A 21,433-nucleotide genomic window follows, 5' to 3' on the forward strand; every position below is an offset into this window, starting at 1 on the left:
TGAACAAAAGATGTGACAAATTTATTTTTGAGGAAGATCTTAGGAGTATTTTTACTGCTGCAAAGATCCTTTGACAATTTTCTTTCACGATTCTGATCCTAAAAATAATAAAGTCACACGTATAAAGACTAAAAATAGGTCCATTGCAGGGTGGCTTCTGTTGTCTCTGACATTAAATAAAAGTTTTAGTATTTAGTATTTAGTATTTATTTATTTATTGTCATTGTCAAGAACAATGAAATTGCGTTTGGGGCTTCCATACAACCCAAAAAAAAGAAGAAAATAATAAATACCCCTTAAAACCCAAGTGTACACATTTAACCCAGTGTAACTTTTTATAAGTGCATATAAGTTAAACTCGTCATTTTAGGCTTGCTAAGTGGTTGCTAGGCAACAAGATGACATCATAAAATCTGATATAGATAAGTACCTTCAGGGGACTAAGATGTACCTGTGCGTCAAGTTTGGTTGCTCAACTCCTGATTGTGTAGGAGTTCACAGACAAAGAAACAAAGAAACACCCAGACAGACAGAGATTATATGTATTACAGTAAGATAACAATGGAAAAAATAAACACCGCAAATGGCAAAGTTCTTCAAAGAATTTGAAACGTGTTCATGGGAATCGGGCCTTAGTGAAAAATTTATGTGTTTACAGGCTTAACGCTGTGTAATCCTCACTGCCAGGATTTTGGAAAAATGTATCCAATCAACAAATGTTTAGTCTTTTGTCAAAATGAAGGTAAACAACATAAATATGCTGTTCTTGTTACAATGTAATCTTTCAGGATGTGCGGTTACCTAGATTTGAATGAACACACTAGTGGATGACGTCATCGTTATTTACCTCAGCAGTTGGACCTGATCCAACCTTTTTTTCTCCTCTGGGGTGACCCTGCATTGTTTTGCTGCAGTCCCGTTTCTTTGGCACACATCAGCAGGGAGGTTATTTTCAAATGAAACTGTTTAACTCTGCATTAAGCTGGGATTTCAAGCATGTGGCCTGGGAGCCTGAATCGGACTCCCAAAGATGGCCGACTGGATGACTTTGCAAAAAATGACAAAGAAAGACATAAATCCTGGGCTGTATGTTTCACCAGAAATTATTGACGGTCGCCCTTAAAGAAAAAAACTGTTTCCCACTCCTTTCTTTCTTTATATATTGTCTGGTATACTACTGCAAAGTAAGGAGGTAAAAGGTTAAAAAGGTAAAAAACGGAGACAACTTACTTTTCTTATGCCTCATTCACACAGGCCCAGTGTTGGGAAAGTTACTTTTAAAATGTATTCCACTACAGATTACAGAATACATGCCCCAAAATGTATTTTGTAACGTATTCCGTTACGTTACTCAATGACAGTAACGTATTCTGAATACTTTGGATTACTTAATATATTATCATGCTTTTTACAACTACATGAATGTACTATTGCTGTGTGATTTATTACTATTACGGGAGGTCCGCGGCTCTGAACGCAGTAAAGGACCTCTGGCTAATACGTCAGGTTCGTGTCGGGCTCGTAGCTGAAAACTAGCTTTACTTTGTTGTCTGGGTCAACTTTACTAGCGAGAGGCAGAGAGAGGCTTTGAAAGGCTGCTCCAACGGAACTTATTGTTTCGGAGGAAAACATGAACACAGTGTACAGTCGAGTCTTAGTAGCGTACTTACAACTGGGCTCGTCAGGCACTCTTCTTGGCTGCAGTAGTTATTATTATATTTACATGCTTCCAGCTCCCGTTTCTGCTCGATGACAGCTCGTACTTTTCTACTCTCCTTTTTCTTCCTCCTCGCGCTCACAGACACATAACGAGTATGGCAGTCCATTCTCCCTGCAGCACAGACTACACTGCCCATGAGGCTAAATTCTTTAGGGCTATGCCTGTAGCATTCTGCCTATTAGCTTAGCACAACAACAACAACAACAACAAAAAGGCGCTCTGTCACCCAGGAAACACACAGTTCCAGAGAGAGCGTCACCCTGTAACCATGACAACCATGACACCCATAACGCTGCCGCCCCGCCTGGAATAACAGCATTATTTCAACAAAGTAACTGTATTCTAAATACCACCGTTTTAAACGGTAACTGTAACGGAATACAGTTACTCATATTTTGTATTTTAAATACGTAACGGCGGTACATGTATTCCGTTACTCCCCAACACTGCGCAGGCCTAAAGACTGATCAGCAACCCGCCCGTGACCACCAGTCACTGGGGAAAAATGTGTATTCGCTGACTGGTAATCACACGGAAAAATTTGTCACAAAGAGGTCTGCAATACTACACTGGCAAATGTCTTCAGTAGTCCGTAGTTTGGAAGACAACAACTTATCTGCACTCGCTAAGTATTCTCCAAGTAGTAGCAAAAGTGTGAAAATTGCAACACAAACCAGAAACAGATAAACTATGTGTGACCCTGGCAATCAACCAGCAACTACAGCAACTGCAAGGGGGTCTTCTTGCTTTTGAAATGGTTGCTTCCAAGGTAGGGACCAGGTCTGCAACCAGTCACAGGCGGTTGCTGTCCTTGAAGCAAGTTTGAGGACAGCAAGAAAATGGCAATTTGTCTTCCCGCCAGGTGACCCATGCAATGGTCTTCTGATTGAAAGTTGGTCCAACAAATGTGAAAAAATCAATACAATAACTGGGACGACAACCAGATGTCTTTCTAGTCACAAAGAGGTTGCTTTCCTATTTTTAATGTAGTGTGACTGAGCCATGAGACAACTTAAGTTGTTCAGAGTCAGTTTTATAAAGGGTTTAAATTAAACGTGAATTTTTTGAAGCTGTACCTAAACTTCTTTATAGTAAAAGCAAATAAATAAAAGCAAAACAATGGAGGGGGGATAAATTTATTTTGGATTTCAGTGGTTTGGCCATTAAAAATCAAACTAAGCTGCATGTGCCCCAAAAACAACAATGAATTTCACACCCCTGCCCTTAAGTTCCCACCCAGCCGGATAACTGAAATTCTTCATATGACTTACACATTTTGTCATATATTTCAGATCTCAGTTGTTCATTGATCTTTTTGTTACGTACCTTTAGTTATATTTCAAATGAACTTAAAAAGTGCTATTACAGAAAAGTGGAATCTGACACAGCTTCACCCACTTCATAGAGTGGGTGAAGCAACTTTATTGCTCTATCATTGTGTCTTGGCTTGTCAACATGTGACCCTGATGAAGGCCCCGAGCCAAAACAAGCTTGAGTTTTGACTTTTACTATTACCCTGCTATTCTTTGAGGGAGAAAATTGATATTGATATTTCCAAACTTATATACACGGATAATCCCTCTAAATGGTAAATGGCTGGAAAAAAAAATACGAGCCACCAGGGGCGTTTGAACTCAAAACGGAGATAAAGGAGAGGAAAAGCTTGGTTTTCCTTGGAGTGCAAAGGAGTAAAGGGAGCAATGAAACCAGAAAACCAAACAAAAAGAAAAGAAAAGGAGAGCTCTCCAAGAGGAAATAAAAACAACTTCTTCTTCAAAAAAGATGGCCCAAAATTTAGCTCCTCCACTGTATTAGATCACAGCTCTGTCAGTCACACAGACAGGCCTGTGTGAGCAGTAACTGCCTGATAGATGAAACAAGCCAATAATGTCGATGCCTTGTCACTCAGTATCTGTTCACGTCGAAGGACCTGCCAACTGAGTCATACTAACAGGGCTCGGCTATCCTGTTATGTATTAGTTACAGCAATTTGTCTCTGCATCGCTGACAGGCAGAGAGCGGCGAAAAGAGAAAGAGAGAGACGATAGTGAGTGATGGCTGTTAGATAGCTATGCATGACAAGCCTCATTCCAGCGAAGTTCTGACACATAGAGATAATGATTCACACACGTGCTGCACTTGCAAGCCCACACAGGGGCACACACACACACACACACACACACACAGATAAACGCACACACTTATAGGCCCCACAAAGCTGCCTTTGTCGACTGCTGGCAGCCGCTCGGTCACTGCTTACTGACTGTAAAAAAACACACGGCGCCTTGTGTTTATGTGTGTGTGTACACATATGTGTCATGCCTTTTAACCCTTTACAGCTCTTAGCGAGAGTTCTTAGTGCGTGCGTGACGATGATGCATCAGCGTTGACACAGTAAGCCTCCCATATAAGTCACTTCCTAGTGAGCTAATTCTGGATTTGAGGCTCATGCGTGCACTTGTTTGCCAGCACTTTCGTCCACGTTTGGGTGTTTGTGACTGTGTGCGTGCATGTGTGTGTGTCAGGGAGGGGAGTGTGCGGTTACGTGCAGGTGTGTACCTTGGAGGTGATGGAAGGGAGATTCTCATTGATCCTTTAATATCTGGCCTGAGGGGAGGCACAGAACAGCAAAATACATGGGAAAAGAAAAAGTGCAGTTGAGAGCAATAAGGCCAAACAAGAAAGACAAAAAAAGAAGATAACAGGTGAAGAAGCAATAAAAGGCTGAGAGACTGTGGGCAGCAGACAATGGCCATGCAAAAAACAAAACAAACCAAAAAAACATAAGAGGCAAAGTTGGTGACAGAGACGGGGCAAACACAGACACAACAAGAGACCCTGGTTGGATTATGGGTAGTGTTTGTACCTGTGCTCATGTAAATCAGTCAATGTCGTAGGTCAGGGGCTGTTCTGGAGGGAAGACGAGCTTCGTGAGATAGTGTAATGAGAAGGAAAAATCAAAGAAGGAGGTGGGAAGAGAGAGATGAAAGCAAAACGGGAAACGATCGTAAATTTTCACCCGGACAGACAAATAAAAACTCTCATACATTGCCTCTCTCACTCCTTCCTTCTTCTTTTTTTTGCGACGAATGTGAGCCGGCCTTTGTTTTTCAGGGAACGCCCTGACCCCAAACTCCTCTCCCCTTGTGCCAATCACCCGAAACCATCCCTATAAAACTGAAACCATTGCAAACAAAAATCCCATATGCATTTCTTTATTCTCTTCTCCCAACGGGCTCCCAAATGACCAATAACACCGCGCTCTGTACAAAAGCTAGTATTTATTCTCTCTCAAGTTACAACACAGTATTTTCACACTGGAGAAAAATAAATAAACATCTTGTTCAATAAATAGTATAGATATGATCCATAACCTTTAGCCATATCATCTAAGGCACATTGCAAACACATAACATTTATTCTGGGGGGAAAAAAGCCATCTGTTAACCTCCACGTCTGCTTTTTTGGTATTTAGGAATGTAAAGTAAGTTTAAGGGGAAAAAAAGTTCATCATTTTGGCACTGAAAATGAGATTACAGAGCAGTTTTCCAACTTGCTTCACGATGTTGTCACTACAATCAGTCACCAGAAATCTGTAGCAAAAACACAACCAAGCCCATATCTCCAGTTCTGAAAAAAAAAATCCTGTATCTGTAGCTCAGATACTCAAAAGGTGGACCTATTATGCTCATTTAAAAGTACATATTTTATTTGGACTCTGCAGTTTGAAGCCAGCTGTTTTAGCTCCTTTCTTCTTTAAGCCCATTTTCTTCTGATTGGATGCCTTTTGCAAATGGAAGGTTTGAACAGAACAGGAATATCTGCCGTCAATGACATCACAGGAAAAAAATGTCTAAAACTGGACAGTAATGTGCAAAGGTTTTGAGCCGCCCCTCATTTCTTTATATACTTTTCTAGTTTGGTGTGACAGCCCTTGTTTTTCAACACAGCCTGAACTCTGTTGACAAGCTTTCTTGTCATTTCTTTAAGTTGTCTTTAGGAATAGTTCTCCAGGCTTCTTGAAGGACATTCATGATTGACTTTTGTTCTGTTCTCTGTCGAGATGATCCCACGCTGCTTCAGTAATGTTGAGGTCCAGACTCTGAGGAGGCCAATCCATGATAGTGTTTCACGTTGTGTTTTTTTTAGATGCAGCCCTCAGGTCCTGTGTTGGGTCTTTGCTTCATTTCATCTATTTCTTAAGGGCATGACTGTTTATCTTCTAGTTTTTAGCCTTTCCACCACTTCTTTTTTATCCTCCACTTCTTCAGCTTCCTCCAATGTGCAAAGGAAAAATCTGAAAGACCTTTAAAAAGCCAGGAAGCTTGAGACCACTATAAAAATCACAAAAGCTGCGTTCTTGGAAGCAAAATATAAAGAAGTAAGGGGTGGTGCAAGACTTTTGCACAGACATCCATGTATGAAAATAAATAAAATAAAATAAAGACAAGCATAATGGGTCCACTTTTAAGTCTTTTTCTGTTTGCGTTTGAGAAAGCACAATCAGTTGCTATAGCTATGGGACAAGACATTAGAAGCATAAATGAAAGTTGAGAACAGGGACAAAATGTTGACACTAAATTAAGTCTCGTTTGATATAAAATACATATACAAATTACAATTTGTGGCATTACATGGATGCTGAAGTTATGCAACATTTTATTCAAGACTTTGAGACCACGTGTAGGCTTTGCTGGTTTGCAACTTGGTGATTTTACATATTTACCTGGGCTTAAAAAAATAGACATTAAAAATGTGTATTCAAATGTGAGCCTTAGAGTTGCAGGTTAGTAGATTTCTTTACCCTGTTTTTATGCTTAAGAAAGCTGACTGAAGGCTGGCTCTAGAATCATATTATTGTACAAATCTGACAGATGTTCTCATCAAGCTTCCTGTAAGGAAGCAACACAGTATATTTTCCACTGCAGTGTAGTGTGGAAGTATTTCTTTGCTTTGTCTCAAATGTTATTAACATCTCTTGCTGTGAAGTGAAATATGTGAAGAGCTGAATTGACGGGATAAAAGTGAATGGTGTGTTAAGGCAGGAAACACCACAATAATTAGCGTGTGTGTGTGCGTATGTGTCCGGGCAGTATGTGTAGCGCTCTTGTAGGGTTACTGTAACTGACCAGTTGACTTGTGATTACGCAGCAGTACCGCTCTGCTGGTTATTTCCAGAGTCATCCCACTGACTCAGCTTCCTCTCCTTTTCTGCCTCTTTCTCTCCTCCTCTGCGCCCCCATCATCCCTCCGGCCATTTTTCCTCCCCTTTTGTCTTTTGCCCATTCAGAATTTTTCCCTTCTTCCTTTAGAGAAAATGAATGTTTGCTGATTCACACATCTGGGGGTCACTGAATCAGTTTTCACTCAATGGAGGCACTGTCTGTCTCACCGCCTGTCACTCAGTCTGCCCTCGTCTGCATGTGTGTGTCTAACCACCTACAGTGGTATTTCTGTTGATCTATGAGCCGTGAAGTCCGGTAACTCAGCCCAGCCTCAGTGTGTCTAACTCAATGAGCAGCTATGTGCATTAGGCGGGTGACAGTGCTGGTAATGTGTTGGCTTTGTGTGTCTTATATTCCATTAGCACTTCTGGTGACCTGCCAAACAGTCCTTCATTCACTTATTCCAGTACGGTATGAATGCATGTGTTTATGTGCTTTTGTCTGTTAAATCCGTCGGTTTGATTCCACTCAGATTTTGTGCAAATAATTCCCGATATACTGCACTTTTGTGTGTCTGTGTGTGTTTGTGAGCGTGCGTGTAAGTCTTATCAGTGCCTCAGCCTCGGAGCTTCTTCTTGAGGCAGTTAAAGTCCTTCGCCGATCGCCACAGCCAGCTCTGAAGCTCTCGCAGTATCCAGAAACCCTCCACCTTCCTGGTAAAGTCGTTCATTGTCGTCCGTGCCGGCAGCAGGGAAGATGAGGGGGAGGAAGAGGAGGCGGAGGTGTAGGAGGAGGTGAAGAGCGGATTCAAGGGAGGCGAGAGTAGGGAGGTGCCCCTTTGTAAAGATAGAGGGACAGGCTGGGGGAGGAGGGTGTGCTCCTTGCCTGCTCCGAATTGGTAGAGGAGGGAGAGTGTGGACAGAGGAGGTTCGAGAGTCGGGGAGAGGAGGGAGCGAGGAGACCGACGCTGCTTCAGATATCCACTGGAGGAAGAGGAGGTAGCATCTGCGTATGCTTGCTTGTCCTCCTCTTCCTCTGACCCTCTGCTCCCCTCTAGAATGAATCCATCCTCCGCTCTGAGCGTGTCTGGATGATGTGCGTTCAGATTGTAGCTGTATTGATGGTCGTTGGTTCCTTGTTGGTTTTCTGTTTGTTGTTGAAGAGATCCCAAGCCTTTTGTGTCCACATATGACACTTCAAACCCGGGTTCGAACTGCCTCTCCTGTTCCTCTCCATCCTCAGCTATACTTAACAGCCTTCTCCTCCTCACCCATCTCTCCTCTTCCTCCTTTCCTGCTGCGTTTTTTGCACTGGCTGCCCAATTTCCTCTCTCTGGCTCTTCCCTCTTCTCTCTTCTCCGTCTTTCTCCCCTTGCCCTCTCCCTCGATCCGCTACTCCTTCCTCTGGCTGCCTCTGCTCTCCTTGCCTCTTTTCCTCTTCTTTTTTCTGTCAGCTCCTTAGTGACACCATCTTCCTTAACTCCTCTGACTAACTTTGCCCCACTTCTTCTTTGGCCACTACGCTGACCAGACACCGATCTAGATCCGGCTCTCGATCTGTACAGGTTCTGGCTCATGAGCGGAGCTGGTCGGCCACCTCCTGTCCCTGTCTGCAAATACTGCAGCTCACCAGCGTTACCTCTCATGTTTGGAGTTTGTGTAGGATTTGTGTCACCGAGCGCGGTCATCAGTGCAGATATTGAACCCAGAAGTCCATCCAGACCCATGCAGAAGTGCAGGAGGGAGGTCTTGAGTGAGGGGCAGAGGGTTGAGCGGGCCAGCTCCCTGACAGCTCCTAGAAGGACAGAGTAGGCCTTTTGGTTCTGGGCCAGTCGTGCTTTGTTCTCCAGGCGGTGCCACTGGTCCACTCGAGTGGCAGCACTCGGCAGTGTCAGAGCTGTGCTGTTGGGCCGCGGAGGGGAGAAGTCTTTGTCATTAAATGGAGGGCCAAGATAGGTCAGCTGGAGGACAAATGAGAAGAGGAAAGGAGAAGATTTAGTATAGTTTATTACAAATTGGGCAATCATTCATCATAACAATTTCAATATCTTCACTGCTATAAAGCTAAACTTGTCAGGGTGAGAAAAAAAAGTCAAGAGCCACTCTATTTGAGTGCTTTAGGGGGCCTCCTTTTTAACTAAAAGGAAGGCGAATACCATGGTGCTACACAGAAAAACAGTGCACAGTTTATGCAAATACACTGTACAAAGGCTGAGCGGGAAAGTCACCCACTAAACTGTGAGGACTGACAATTGTTTTGCAGTTTGGCTTTGTTTTCTCCTCCAAATTAGTTTCCAAATAGTTCGGCTAACCGGAGGGTTTGAGTAAAAACCTGTCTGATCTGAAATAGCAGTTTCTGTTTCTTGTCTTGACAAAGTCCCAGATCTCAGCAAGTAACATGCAAAAAAACAACCAGCATGATTTTTTTTTTTTTTGGTTGTGTTTCTTCAAATGTAGGAGGTTTTCTGCTAAATGGTTCTTCATGAGCCTGTTCGCATATGAGAGGCATCATCTGCGGCACATGTCCAGTGACAAGCAGACAAAGTTACAGCAGAATGACATATTCTACCAATGAATACAAAACTATAATATTAAAAGCACTGTAGAATTAAAAAGCACTGTTCTTAATACACTCTAGTGCTTCACGCATTAGGGTCGGAGAAGTGTGATATAATTGCAGCCCATTTAAAGCCAGAAAGGAAAGCTGGTAAAATTCACCCTATGCAAGTTAATAGACTTATCAGCATCACTGCCTCATTGTTTAATATAAATACCCAAACCTTTTTATAGTAACATCTTGCTTAAATTAAGGTGTTTCTACATAATGTAAGACAGTTTTTGACTTTCAGCTGCAGTCCTGTCAGCATTCAGGAGTCAGAAAACAAGTAAAGAAGTGTTTTTACAAATTCAAGAGTACTTCAATATGCAGAATTAAATTGGGGATTGAACCACTAAGCCTCCAATGAGTAGAAAACCCGTTCTGCCTCCTCAGCCACATCCGCCTGCACTACTATCTGCCTATAACATCCATCTATTCTCTTCTGCTGATGCTTTTCAGGGTCAGGGTGGTGGTTGGGGGGGGGGGGGGGGGGGGGGGGGCTGGTCCCAGCTACCATAGGGCGAGAGGAGGGGTACACCCTAGATAGATCACTTTACTTAGATCTTATTTTTGGATCTGATGCTGTTCATCAGGAATTACATCTATATAGACAGAAGTAGTGGGAAGTGCTTTCAGGACTGTTCTTTAGTTAGTCAAGATCATATTTAAAAAGCAGGGTATAGAGTTAGTATTAATAATGATGAATATGAAGGGGTCTCCATGATGTATAGAGTCCAACAGGGTTGCTTCAATCTCACCATATGACTAGTCACACAAACGTGCCATGTACCATGTACCATGAGAAGGTAAACAACTGAATGCAATAAAACATCCTTCAACTACATGAAGACAGAAGTAATTATGTTTGGCAATAAAAAAGAGGGAGATGCATTAAAGCTCCTTCATGCTCTGTTTTCTTGTCAGGTGTACTGCTGTAGTATATGTTAGACAGTCTTCAAAATGTAACAGAGATACACCAACAAGATCACACATAACTCCAGTTTCTTGTATCCTTGCACTGTTTGTCAATTAAATATAGAATTCACCTTAAGTCCCAATGTGTTGTCCAAAAAATATCACAAATATGTTTACTGAGCACAAGCCTGCACGGTCTCTCAAGTCTGCAGGGATTGGTCAACTCAAACCAAACATGGTGAAATGGCTTTTAGCCATCCTGCTGCCCACAGCTGGAATCAGCTCCCCACGGAGCTTAGATATACCCCAACTGTAGCCATTTTAAAACTAAACTCAAAATAAGCTACTGTTCCCAGTTCTCATTATCTGTTACGTTTATTATTTTTCTTATCTTTGGCCTGGCAGTGTTGGGAAAGTTACTTTGAAGTGGTTTACAAACCAAAAATTTAATTCACACAGGGAGCAGCTCAGCTAGCAAAATCGCCCGAGGGAGAAACTGGTAAAAAGAAAAAGCTACTTCATTAATTATTTTGCTGAGAGAAAGACATTATAATATATTACCAAAAAGCCACATGTCAGCTAAATGTCAATCAGTTTAATTTATTGCAAAGAGCTGTACTTGTTTACAAGTATAAGAAAAGAAATACTCCTTTATTCATGGGAAAGTGGAGAAATGCCATCTGTGGCTATCTATATAACATCCATCAGGCTTCCCTTTGGGAACTAGTCCTTGCCTTATACACTCTGTGGGCAAAAGCATTTAGCCACAGCTCTTAATCTTTGAATTGACGTGTTTTTAGTCCCATTACCACAGGTGACGTTACAGAGGGGGATGTCCAAGTGATGAGGCGGATCACATGTAAAAGTCACCAAAGCTCTGCTGAGTAAATAAATGCAGAGCTCTGAATCTCCTCTGACATTAAAATCAGTACAAAAATTGTGCACCTGGTGCTTCATGGCATCAGTTTCCATAGCCTGAGTTGCTTCTGTTGATGTAATGTGTAGTTGGCCCAGTGTTTTTGTCCATATTGAGGACTTTCTGGACTTTCTGGCCAAAAATTGTGTGTAGTTTCAGTTGTTAACTACACAAACGTCCACAGTGTGAATATGAACATTAACTGCAAGCAAGTTACTGCAAATGGCTAAAGTGCCTGTTTAATGACATGTAATTTCACCATAATTTCATAAGGAACCATAACAGATATGTGGCTCTTTATCTGCTAGATGTTCACTAACTATCTATCGTTTTCATTGTTGTGAAGGATCATATTCATCGTCACTGTTAAATACATTCTTATGATAAATAGTGCATTTGTGAGTTTTGAGCTGTTTTGCTTAAGCATTCTCATTTATTCCTGTGTATTTCATGCATATGCATTCCTATTTGAAAATTATTTACTTTTTTTCTCTGATGCAGACATTTTGGTAAAAGACTGAACATATCACAAAACTACTCACATATACGTCTTTGATCTCTTTCAGCTGATACTCCAGGTACTTGGTGAGCTCATAGGTGCTCTGTATTGAACTCCTCTCGCTGGCCAGGTTGTGGAGAGCATCCCCGGCGGTGGCCATGGCAGCGGCCAATAGCAAGACGAGCTGGTGCTCGACTATGGAGAAACAAAGAAAACACTGTGAGATGTGTCTTTAATGACTTTCACGTCTTGGGTGTCTTGATGATAGGGAGCTCAACAAGCAAAAAAAAAAACAGAAAAAAAGAAAATCACCTCCAGCAACAGTTTCCTAGCTTTTCTCCGGTCGCATCACACTGTTTATAGGAATTTTTTTTACAATATTCCAGTTTATTCCTTTGTCTCTATGACGATGGCCTTGTCTGTTTACATTTTGCCAGGTCAGAGTCATCTGACACTGCCAATAAAGCTTTTTCCGTTTCCAATCTAATTTTAGAGGTTTCTGGCTGTCGGAGGTTTACTCTGGCTTCAAATAAAACCTTGTTTAATAGCTTCAGACAGTCAGACAAATGGCTCCTATGTTCAATGCAGCAGTCTGTCAGGACAGCAGTCGCCTGAACGTGCACACACTCTCGCACACACGCGTTCATTCCTGACCGATAACCCCGAAAACAAAGGCATGTGGCTTTCTTTACAATCACAAACATTAATGTGTTTGTATGGGTTGTATGTTTGCTGTGGACTTCTTGTTTAGGTTTCAGAGTGTTTGTGTAGGTGTTTCATGTTACTGTGTGAGTGTTTGTGAGAATGTTTGTAGCCGTAATTATATATGTGGATTAAATTCGCATTGCTGAGAGTGTATACAATGATTGTGTGTGTGTGTGTGTGTGTGTGTGTGTGTGTGTGTGTGTGTGTGTGTGTGTGTGTGTGAGAGAGAGGGGGGGGGGGGGGCGGCAGTGTATTTGTAAGAGCGGAAACCTTTCAGTGCCCCTGTCTCTGGTTTCAAACTGAGAAAATTGGAAAATTGGAGCTGAAAGGTGATTTTCAACATTAAGGAACTTCATGTACGTCCACTTCTCTGCGTCCCATGCGCTCTCTCTCTGGACACTTTCACACTTTCTCCTTTGCTCGCTAACTCACTCTCTCAGCACTGCTTCAGCCTTTCATTGGAGCCCTGCAAACATTTCCTCTTTTCATTTCTGCTCTCCATCATCCTCTCCCCCCCCCTCCATCCTCCTGACACCCGGACGGCAGGCCGTGATTCATGCTTGTAATTATGGGCAAACCGTGCTGCTGCTCAACAGGTGTGAAATATGCATTGCACAATGTGTGTGTGTGTGTGTTCATGTGTGCGTCCGCTTTCTCTCTTATGCTCAATCTCCTCTGTCTTAGACACACCTCAAGCCTCCTGTTGTTTGACCAGTGCAATCCCTTTCTGCTTCTAGATTAGTCACACTCTTCTCCAGCGTTCCTATCTTCCCTGTCATACCTTTATCCTCATTTTCTCCTCTCAGCGATCTTATCTCTCGCATGCCTTAGGTCGGAATAACAGCAGACAATTAACCCTGATTAGCTCGCCTGCTCCTCAATTTCCCTTTTCTCTCTCCCTTTGATATTTCACTACGGGGGCCCCACAGGACTAATATGAGACTTGAGAATTGAGGGAATTGCTTCAATACCCTGCAGAACATTTACCCCCAGCGTTCACTTGGGTATAAATAAAATAGAATAAATAAATAAATGATTTCGGTTTTAAATAGTCAACACCTTTTTTTCCTTCTCTGACTCACCATATTTGCCATATCAGTATGCACTCCCACACAGGGTTGGGTTGAAACTGAGTGATATGCAAAAGCATCCCAGAAATAACTGCACTGAGGAAGAGATTTAGCTCTCTATAATAAGTAAGTGATTAGTTATGACTCACCCAAAAATCGGAAACAAAAACAAACCACTAGAATACAGCAACAAGTAGGATTAATTATGTTACTTAATTTGATTCATTTTTAAAAAAGCACTGTGACATGGCAACTGCTTCTACTATAGCCTCACTTAATAGCAGATGACAGACAGTTTCAAATTAAAACAGGATTAAAAATGTGTGTCATGCTTTGAGTGACAGGGCAAAATCTAAGCAAACAACGCCCTAACTGCTTGATTAAACAAGACTCTTTCACACCAGGTGACTCTTCCCCTACCCGTTGACCCCCAAGTTGCCGACTACATCAAGGCATTTTCCCAGACTATTTTCTGAGCCCATGGCAACTCCCACACACACCTTGAAGTTAGTCATCCAGGGCAACCCTTCTCAGCCAAGCCTCCTCCTCACTCCTCGTCACCTGTCAGAGGCACTAAGCATCTTTCAGCAACGGCTAAACATTTGGAGCTCATCAAGCAGCTGGCTCCTCCCACTGAACATCCCCCATTAGCATCAAAACACCCCGAAACCAACACAACATCGTTGACTCTTGAAGTAAACAAGCTTGAAGAAAACAAGGGCTCACAGTGTGCAGTGAGGGGTCATTTTCAAAGGGAATAAACAGGTACCGAAAAAAGGAGTCTGGGATGAAGGAGGAAAAATCTTCTTGGCAAAAATCAACCCAAACTGTTCCAAACCGTTTCCTTTTGTCTGCAGCCACATGCTTGGAGATGATTGCCAGACGTGAAAGGCTCTTGTTGTTTTGATTGAGCACTGACATGTCTTAAAGCGGCCTCTGCTGCCGCTAAAAACAACCGCTCTTTTGTACAAGTAAACTCAGATAACTCAAACCGAAAGCCATGTTGTCGTTATATAATATTAGATTGAGTAACGGCAGTATAGTCGGCATATAGCCTGACTTCAAGGCGAGCCCTGTAGGCTTGGGGCTGTGTCTGTGTACCTGGCAGTGGAAGCACACTCCGCAGGGCAGGGTTGAAACCAGAACATTCTCCATGGGAGGATTGCATTACAGCAACACAGGAGTTCCCTACAACGGCCGACCGTGACCTGCTTCCACGCAGTTGTTTGTGTGAGTCTACACACGTGTACCTATTAGAGTTACACATATGCACACATGGGGTGAGGTGGGTTTGGGGGGGGGCTCCTTTATTTGCAACAGATCATATTTTTTATCTTCAGTTTGTTCGCCGGTGTAAAGTCAGTTCTGGCGCTCTGGAGTCTGGTTGCCATCTGCAGAGCAGAGCTGAACGTGAGGTTCTGGCAGCAGAGCTTGTGCGCTCCAGATAGTTCAGAATTAAACACCAACACGGGGTCAGGGTTCAGAGTTGAATGTTAGGGCGCAAGGATGTGTTCAAGGATAAAAGGACATTTGACATTTTACACTCCAGACGCTGTTTTGGTAAACCAGTGACCCAGTGTTTGTGGGTGTTGTGTCGCTTCCATCTGAGAGGACTGGTATTTCATCTTTCCCAGCATGCATCACCATTTGAGGTTTTAAACAAGCACTTAAACAGAATTTGGTATTGTGGGAAAACCATGTGCAAGAAAATCTCTCCGGTCTGGTCCAGGAAAAACTCACTCGGGTGCCAAAAAAGGTTGCCCTCCATCGCTCTAACCACTTGAAAGAGGTCTGAAACAGAGATGAAACCTAAGTACATGGAAGATGTTGTAAATCAGCTCTAGATTCATGATGTTTATTATTTCCTGTGTAATGCTGATTGGATAGGATCGGATGTTGTCATGTGCATACATACATATAAGTGCTGTGTGTACAGTACAAGATTTAACCTTTTGCAAACCCAAGCCATGTTTTCCTGAACCAAAATCCAGAGATGGATGCTAATTTCCTCACTCGTCACACATTATTTGTATCTAGTCGCTGTGAAGAATTCCTCTACTCCACCAGAGGACAATATCAAACATCACTAGGGACAGAAATAACTGATGTTTCCAGATATTTTCCACTTTGCTGCAATCCGTGATTGGAATATTGAGGTTATATTTCAGCTCCGTGACTGATTTTTAGTATGCTTTTTTTCTCTCCAGACTTTAAGAAAGATATCCCAATATAATCTGTTCAATATTTGCTAAAATGACCGGACTCACGTCATGATCAGACCAGGCAGCAGACCCTGCAAATACTATTCATGTGAGCCAATGATTGTGATTCTGAGTCAGAGATATCAGAAACTTTTGACAGCTCAAAAAAACAACAACATAGTCCGCTAACATCTGGGAACAATTGCTTAGATGTAATTCCTCCATTGGCAGGGGACTTCTAAATAATCCTAATACGAACACTAATAGAATTAATTAAGCAAAAGTAAACTAAAATCATACTGTTTCCATTTGTTAGGACAGCACTACAAATAATAACACCACAAAAACATAATAAAATAACACTGCAAAAATGGAACAAATAGTAAAAGCTATTCTAGCCTTACCGACCTCTTCTATGCGCGCTTATACTAAAAGCCACATTCACCCATTCATACACTTTACTCTATTAACTTTAAGCACTTCGTCGAGCTCAAACACAGATGGATGCATCAAATTGGGGATGGGTATCTTTCCCAAGAAACGTTTCTTTCCCTTCTTATTAGGACGACCGGCTCTACCTCCTGAGCCGCAGCCGCCCCCAGCGTTTCCTGTCCATCCCAGCCTGCCGACATTATATGAATGCAGAACAAATTCAAGCTCCAGCTCAGTCTTACAGCCCTCATCAGACACTGTGAGCGTGGGCGTCACTGCCAACATCAACAAGTTCACAAATTATCGATATGTGCTCACTGAAATCCACATCCTGGAGCCACTAAATGAAAAACGGATCCTCTGCCTTGTCTTGTACGCTTGTTGTCTTCCAGCTAACGTGGCAGAGGCTGAGCTGGAGCCTCAATGTGGCTCTGATGACAGAAAGGAAGCATCCGAGCCAAAAATCAGAGAGCTGTTTGCTTTTTCCATTGTTTTAAACTATTCGGCTGCACTGTACCTGGTGGCAATTTTGTCCTCAGCCACACATATACAAAAAAACATAAACACACCAGTGGATGCCAGGGGGAAAGCCATGCATCGCCTTACTGATATAAAGGATGGGGGGAACACAGGCCAGATGGACAGAAGGTTGACATTCTGGGGTCGGGGTCAGTTTTGTCTATCTGTGTACAGTTAAAGGCCAGATTTATGTGCAGTCTGTACTCAATCAAATGTGCATTCCTTCACTAACTCAACACACACACATGTATAAAGACTGCACACTGGAGTGTAGATCCGTGCATGCACAGGCGTTATACAGAGAAATACATATAAACAAACCTTTTCATAGTCAAGCACACACACACATGTGCAAACTTTTCCCATCCCTTCCCTCATGAGATTCCTTCCTCTGGAGTTTGTTCATGGTGAATTTCAAATTGATCCTCTTGGCACTGGACACACTCTGGGGTTGCCAAACAACATCAATGACCCCCAAAACAAAGGCAAAAGAAAACACACATTAAAAAAATCCAATAAAAATCATGTTCATGCCCAGAATCTCTCTTTGCAACCATTTCTCGCAATTTGTAAACTCAACATCTTCTGCTCGGCTGCGCTTCTCGCCTCATTGTCTGTCTCCTTCTTCTCCTTATAAGCCAATCTACCCCCTCCTATTTTTTTTATATCACTGGATTCCAGTGGCTCCATGCTTTATCGCCATGTTTGGTTTCAATTTCTTTGTCGCTTCATCTCCACCACTCTCTCCTTAAATCTCTCTGAAACATCAAACTTCCATTTTAAAGTCTCCTTCCTTTCTATCCCTAATTACCTTTCCCTTCTCTTCCTTTCACTAATTGGCTCCACTCGTTCCCTCCATCAACATCTCTCATTCCCTCCCTCTTTTTTTGTCAGACCTTCAGTTTTTAATTTACTTCGAACCCCCACCCCTTGCCATCCCCAAACTCACAGATTTTGCTTAGAAAAACACCCCGTAAACAGAATCAGACGAGAATCCGCTGCCGAATCGAGACTCCCCTGCTCCTCTACGGCCTTGATGGAAAGCCGAAGAGCAGAGGTGGGAAATACGGAGCTGTTTATCGAAATACGAGGTAGCACTGAAGAGTATAAAAGGATTGGGAATACAAAGGAAAAAATGCTAAATATTCTCTACTTCCAGCTTCTTAAATTCTTCAGCTTCACCGCTTTTTATCATCTCACAGGAGAGGGAAAATAATAGCGGCAAAACAAGGGATTTACAGTCCTTACCTTCGTCTTTCGGAAGATAACTAACAGATTAAAAGGCACAACTGTCGATAACAGACCTCCTGAAAGTGCCTCTATACACTTTCTATACCCTTAAGGTCAGCTTAGGGTCAACCTTTTAATTTATCCATTCGACAACTGTCCCTATATATTATCTTTTAGATTCATACACCGATTCTCTTTAAAGAAACACCCATGTGCTGGTGGAATACGGGTCCTTATCATTATCGCTTGTGCTCTGAGCAGTTTGACTCTTGTATCATCTGGGTTTGTGTGTCTGTGTGTATGCGCCTGTGTAAATTCACCAATTTACGCCACTTTGTCAAGAACCTTTTACTCAGTTATATGCATTCTTCGGCTTCCCTTGCGCATTACTCACTCCAGCTGAAGTGTTTATGCGTTTCTCTTATACGACGCATTGTTAAATAGTCGCTCAATGTGACAAAAACCTAAAAGAACCGCTGTAACTTTAAAATACTGGCTACACATACACTAAAACTTGGCGATTGGTTACTTTAATAGGATATAAAAGACAGATTTTTTTTGTTTGTTTGTTTTACTGCAATTTTTTTTTTTCTGGAAGTGAGGAAGATATTTTGGAGCCTTGAAGGATAGACGGAGGGAAAGAAGAGGAGGAAGAGGAAAAGGGGTCGGTGGAGGGGAGCACGAGGGAGCCGGTGAGGGAGAGTTTTGTGAAGCGAGGGGCCATGTTAATTTGGGAAAAATGTAAACAGCATGTGTAACTGTTCAAAGCGTGACCGACTCATTTTATATCAGTCCCCCCCTGCTCTCTCCGCTCTCTTTCCCTCTGGGTGCTGCTAACTTCTGTCAATCTGCACTGCATTAACCCCTCTACCGCCAGTTCCTCCTTCTCCCTCTCTCCTTCTCTATTTACTTTTATCTGTCTCTCTCCCCCTCCACACACATCTTCCTGACGTTCACGTATACCGTGAAGAATTGGGGATGGCGCTGCAGCGAATAAAAAGATGTGAAAGGCTCACTTTATCCTGTTTTCCACCTCCTCTTCTCTCTCTCCATTTATCCCTACCTCTCTTTCTTTTCACCCTGACTTTGTTTTGTCCTTTTTAACCAGCATTTTGGAGTTAATGGGTCCAGCACATACTAAAGCTTTTATCTGAAACACACTGACACTAATTCAAGCCTTGGGGCAATAAAAGTCTTTGTCTGCGTGTGTGTACGCAAAAGTCAGACAGTGATGAGGAAAAGCGTGTATCTGTGCATCTGTGACAAGATAAATTCAAAGTGTGTGTGTGTGTGAGACAAAGACAGCCGAGCTTTCTGTGTATTTATTTGCTCCAAGTATCGGTTTGTTCTGTAGTCAGCTTTCTGTTTATTGTCCTTCTAAAGTTACACTATACCTGACGTGAGACTCAAGACGGGACAGAGAGCATCATTTCGTCATGGGCCATCCTTCAGTAGCTGCTTATCTTTCCTTCTTCTTTCACTTCTCCTCTTCCCTTCGTCTCCTAGACATGGAGCAGCAGCCGCACCAGTGGTCCCAGGGGAAAAGTGTGTGTGTGTGTGTGTGTGTGTGTGTGTGTGTGTGTGTGTGTGTGTGTGTGTGACTAACGTGAATCATGTACTTTGTCATATCAGTGACAGTTAACTAGACAGGAGCTTTAGCTGCATCTGACCCCCTCAACCCGAGTCATTTTTTTCCCTTTTACTGTGAATAAGACCCCTCCCCATCCATCTTTCGCTCTCACAGACATTTTTCAGCCTTTCTCGCTCTTTTTTTCCTTCTCTCTTCCTGCCATCCCTCTCACATGGATATTTAACACCAAATTACCCTATAATTACATTTCCTATATTTTCGCTCCATTCATATTTCCATCCTTTTTTTTTTTTTACTGTGTTTGTTTGTTTTTTTCTGATAACCCTCAGAGAATTGGATGATGGACCACTAAACCCACGTGTGCTCCTTCACCAGTAATTTCCAAATGTGAAGAGATGACTCACAACAACCTTTAAATTCATTTTATATTTAAAATAACAACAAGAAAAATAAATATTAAAAAATTAAATTATGTGATTTCTTTCCAGTATTATAAAAAAAACCTGTTTTGATATTTGGGATAATTTGATGTTTGGTTTTAAGTGGAAGAAACGTGCGCATGTTAAACCCTTAGGCTACACAGGAAAGGATCATATTTGCGGGGATTACGCACTAAAATATCCAAACTCGGCGCTTTTGCCACAACTTTTAATCATGATTGAAGATGCAAGGCAAAACAAATTATTAAATAATAAAGCAAACGTTTAAGTGTAAAAGAAAGAAATGTTTAAAAAAAAAAGGAAATTCCACTTAATTCCACGGTAATTTTACTCTGTCTGGCAACAAAGTTTTTCTTTTTCCCATCATCCCTCCATAAAAGGTTTTAGATTCATGGTCTTACCTCCGCAGAATCTCCTCATTTTCCTCAAATCCTTTTATCCACGTCGGTGCGCTCTCAGAAGTTCATCCACTAAGCGCAGAAAGAACCCGATAATGATCTCCTCTCTCCTCTTGGAGATTAAACAGAACCGCAAACCTTTTTCTTATTTTTCGTCTAATCGGCTCAATAAAATCTGCTCAGGAGAAGATAAAGTGAAACACAGGTGATGCCGATCCAGTCATTTAAAGTGAAATATTTGTTACATTCAGTTGAAATATTAACGATCCGCTGACTATGGTGCGTGTGGTCTGTGCGACAGACTGAATGACGGCGGAGCCTTTTTGTACCTCCTCCTCCTCTTTTTCTACCCTTTCCACTTATTTCCTCCCCTCCTTCACATCCCTGTCTCTTCTTCTCCTTCTTCTTCTTTCGTTATCCGCCTCCTCCTCTTCAGTAAATGGTGGTGATTCACCGGGTTGACGCATCACGGCTCAACTTGACAGAGCCGCTGAACCACGAGACTTGTCACAACTCATTTCTTCCTCTCTCTCCTCTCGTCATCCTCGGGAACCCGATGTAAGCGCGGCCGTTTGATCTTAAATCTGCTTCCTTTTAACAAGGTGCGAGTCCGATTTGATCCGTTCAGCTGAGGCCAGCGTGACCTTCAAATCGTCCGGGAAATACGGAACGAATTAGATGTTTTCTCTCTTTTTCCATTTTATTACAATAATAATTATCATTATTCATTTAACTAAGCATTTACGCTTCCACTTGGAGTAAAAAATAAATTACCAAACAGTCGAAATGTTTTTTTTCTCTTTTGTCCTCTTTACGCAGAGACCAAATTAGTTTAAAAATGTACATTAAATCTATTCGTTTAAAGTAGGCCTAATAATATTGCACAAAAATCTCAAATAAAGTGAAATAACATAACAAAAAAATTCAAGGCTGTATTTTAATTAAACTGGGGCGCAAATAATAAAGGAAATAATTGCGTCTAAAAACATTACGCCTGTTTTGTTTTTTTTCCTTTCTGTTTCTTTGCGGGAGAA

General features: G+C 42.1%; 1 protein-coding gene across 2 annotated transcripts; it reads right to left on the minus strand.

The window, feature by feature from the left end:
- Positions 1-4,981: 4,981 nt before the first annotated feature.
- On the minus strand, positions 4,982-21,129 carry clcf1 (cardiotrophin-like cytokine factor 1). 2 transcript variants are annotated; one of them, XM_085295853.1, is made up of 3 exons: positions 20,403-21,129; positions 11,857-12,008; positions 4,982-8,845 (listed from the first exon to the last, which is right to left on the minus strand). In XM_085295853.1, the coding sequence occupies exons 1-3, from the start codon at positions 20,419-20,421 to the stop codon at positions 7,502-7,504; spliced, it is 1,515 nt and encodes a 504-aa protein (XP_085151979.1). In that variant the 5' UTR covers positions 20,422-21,129; the 3' UTR covers positions 4,982-7,501. The 2 variants fall into 2 exon arrangements, with proteins under 2 accessions (XP_085151979.1, XP_085151982.1); XM_085295856.1 differs by lacking the exon at positions 20,403-21,129 and adding an exon at positions 17,062-17,612.
- Positions 21,130-21,433: the final 304 nt, after the last annotated feature.

Source organism: Mchenga conophoros, linkage group LG2 (assembly GCF_057382185.1).
Source record: "Mchenga conophoros isolate Kocher_MC1m ecotype Shallow Benthic linkage group LG2, M_conophoros_male_GT1.1, whole genome shotgun sequence".
Classification (NCBI taxonomy): Eukaryota; Metazoa; Chordata; class Actinopteri; order Cichliformes; family Cichlidae; genus Mchenga; species Mchenga conophoros.

Bases quoted from the DNA above. Each gene is read 5' to 3' on its own strand.
- clcf1 (XM_085295853.1), bottom strand. The intron at 8,846-11,856 runs GTGAGTAGTTTT...TTTGTCCTCCAG, and splicing joins AAGAGATCAAAGACGTATAT to CTGACCTATCTTGGCCCTCC.